We start from the raw sequence: 2,922 nt of genomic DNA, 5'->3' as shown, positions 1-2,922 counted from the left end.
CTGCAGCACCGCGGCGCCGGAGCGGGACGGGACTGCAGGTGCCAGGGCGAAACTCTCCCCAGCGCTCCGCCGCCACGTGGGGCTGCGTCCGGAGCCACCCTCTGCCTGGCTAGTGCTGTCTACGCAGCTATCGAGACGGGCGTGCATTTAACTTCCAGGCGTATTTAGGATTCAGGCAAAGAAGTGGCATCGGCACCGCCTGTCTCCGCGGGACTCGCCGCTCCGCACCGCTCCGCGCTGGGAAAGGTCAGTCCGCCCCTCCGCGCCGCCCCACGGGCTCCGCCCGGGCCAGCCCCGCGGCGGGTCCAGCTCCCGCGGCCCCCGAGGGGCCCCGCTGCAGCTGTCGCCCCCCTCCCCAGACGCGACCCCCGCCCCGGCCGGGGCTGCGGAGCGGGGGGCCTCGGGGGCGCCTCCCCGGAGGGGGCGAGCGGGACCCGCCGGCGGCTGGTCCTGGTGACGGTGGCCCCGCTCGTGGCGCAGCCCTGCGAGGCCCGTGCTGGAGGCAGACAGGGGCAGAAGCACTGGGGAGGAGGCTGCGGTGGCCGCGACCTGACGCCTCTGAGGACACAAGCTGGAGAAAAGCTGCGCTCCCCCTCCAGCCCCCATTGCCAAGCCCTCCCCGCCCCCCCGCGGGCCTGGCACCAGCCTCAGGGGCCATGGAGAACCTCTCCCTCCCAGACCCCAATTCCTCGTGCGTGGCTGGACCCGAGGGCTGCGCAGCAAGAGGGGACGGGGGGCTGAATACGTCCACTCCCCGCCAGATCACCAGCTTCTACGTAACAGTGCCTGTCGTCTATTCTGTCATCTGTGCCGTGGGGCTGACTGGCAACACTGCCATCATCTATGTAATCCTCAAAGCCCCAAAGATGAAGACGGTTACCAACATCTTCATCCTCAACCTGGCCATTGCTGATGAGCTCTTCACCTTGGTGCTACCCATCAACATTGCTGACTACTTGCTCCTACAGTGGCCCTTTGGCGAGGTCATGTGCAAGCTCATCGTCTCCATAGACCAGTACAACACCTTCTCCAGCATCTACTTCCTCACTGTCATGAGCATCGACCGCTATCTGGTCGTGGTAGCCACTACCAAGTCCAAGAAGATGTCCTACCGCACCTACCGAGCAGCCAAGATAGTCAGCCTCTGCGTCTGGTCCTTCGTCACTGTCATCATCCTGCCCTTCGCCATCTTTGCTAAGATACACAAGGAGCAGGGGCGCTCCCAGTGTGTCTTTGTGTTCCCCCACCCTGAGAGCGTGTGGTGGAAAGGCAGTCGGATCTACACCCTCGTTTTAGGCTTTGCCATCCCAGTGTCCACCATCTGCATCCTTTACACCACCATACTGTACAGGTTGAGACACATGCACCTCCATAGCAATGCAAAAGCCCTGGACAAAGCCAAACAGAAAGTGACCCTGATGGTGGTTGTCATCCTGGCTGTGTGTCTGTTCTGCTGGACCCCTTATCACCTTAGCACAGTGGTGGCCCTCACTACAGACATTCCGCAAACTCCACTGGTCATTGGGATTTCGTACTTCATCACTAGCCTGAGTTATGCCAACAGCTGCTTCAACCCTTTCCTATATGCCTTTCTGGACGACAGTTTCCGGAAGAGCTTTTGCAAACTGATGGATTGCAGAACCACCTCGTAGAACCCATCCTTCATCCCCTCCTGTGTGACTGCTCTCACTGTCATCTCTTCCCGGGTGACCGCAGCCCTGGGAGTGCTTTTACTCTAGTCTCCTTGTGGCAGCCACAGAACTGTTGTACCACCGCAGACACAAACTGGGAACAGATGGGGCCTTCTCAATTTTCCTGCGCCCATTTCCTCAGCAATCCTCTCCATCCCTTTCCCTGATTTTTTTTTTCCTTCCTTCACTCTGATGTGCTTTCTGTCTTAGGATTGTAGCTTGCAGAGCTGCAGCAGGTCCCTTCCAAATTTTAAAAGGTACCATTTATGGAACTCAAGCCCTCTGACTATCTATGTTACTGGAGATTTGAAAACCCAAATAAAGATATGTTACTGTGTGTCTTGCCTCAGTCTACCCACTCTGTATCCACAGGACCTGCTTACCACGGCTCTTGTAAACCCAGCAATATTGAAAAAGGCACAGCTTCAAGGGATTAGGAATAAATCAAAGCTTTGAGCTCGTTTCCTTTCACAAGGGACCGACCTAAGATAACCAAAATTCCTTAGGAGGCAAGAGAGACCTCACTCTGGCTTTGTGGAAGAAAGAATAAGCTCTCTCTAGTGAATAGAATAAATAAAAGTGGGTGCAAGTACGCGTAAGTGGAAAGTAGCACAGTAGTTGTGCTCTGTAGCATAAAATTATCAGGTGTGGTTGCACCAGAAATGATGTTTACTTTTTTTTTTCATCATACATTTACGAAAAATCTTCTTCCTGCACACAAGTTTCTTTTTGATCCTAGAAAATGGGATCAGAAGACATTTCTGATACAAGTTAACTTCTGAGAGTTCAGAAAGGACCTGTTAAAACACAGGGGGAAGATTCTGAGTTCTTCCCTACAAGTCATAAAAACCATATGCAGCTGTTAGCTTACTTTTAACAGTCTCTCACACATTTCTGCTCTGCTTGCTGGTGAGTTTTATTAATCTTTCTCTTAAGAAGGACAAAGGAAATGATAAAAGAGGGGGAGCTTAATTTGTATTGGGCAAGGGGAGGGGGAAGAGGATTGAAAATTTCACTGGAATTCACGTGTCCAAACAATGTGAGAGGAAGCCTTTTGCTGTTCTCCCCTCTTTTAGCTCTCAGTGGAAAACTGAAAAAAAAGTAAGACTCTGAAAATGCATGCAGTCACTTAGCGTTTCTAATCTTGGCGATCTTCCTTGGTTTAGCTAACTGGCACTTCAGCAGCTGCAGTCATGTGCCATTAAGACTGTGCTGGGATCTATTCAAGTTG

General features: G+C 53.5%; 1 protein-coding gene across 1 annotated transcript; it reads left to right on the top strand.

Annotated features, from left to right (window-relative positions):
* Positions 1-515: 515 nt before the first annotated feature.
* NPBWR1 (neuropeptides B and W receptor 1) lies at positions 516-2,028 on the top strand. Its single transcript, XM_009673553.2, has one exon. The coding sequence runs from the start codon at positions 657-659 to the stop codon at positions 1,650-1,652; it is 996 nt and encodes a 331-aa protein (XP_009671848.2). The 5' UTR covers positions 516-656; the 3' UTR covers positions 1,653-2,028.
* The last annotated feature ends 894 nt before the right edge of the window (positions 2,029-2,922 follow it).

Source organism: Struthio camelus, chromosome 2 (genome assembly GCF_040807025.1).
Source record: "Struthio camelus isolate bStrCam1 chromosome 2, bStrCam1.hap1, whole genome shotgun sequence".
Classification (NCBI taxonomy): domain Eukaryota; kingdom Metazoa; phylum Chordata; class Aves; order Struthioniformes; family Struthionidae; genus Struthio; species Struthio camelus.
The sequence above is the reverse complement of the archived record's forward strand: the minus strand, read 5'-3'. Positions and strand labels throughout refer to the sequence as shown.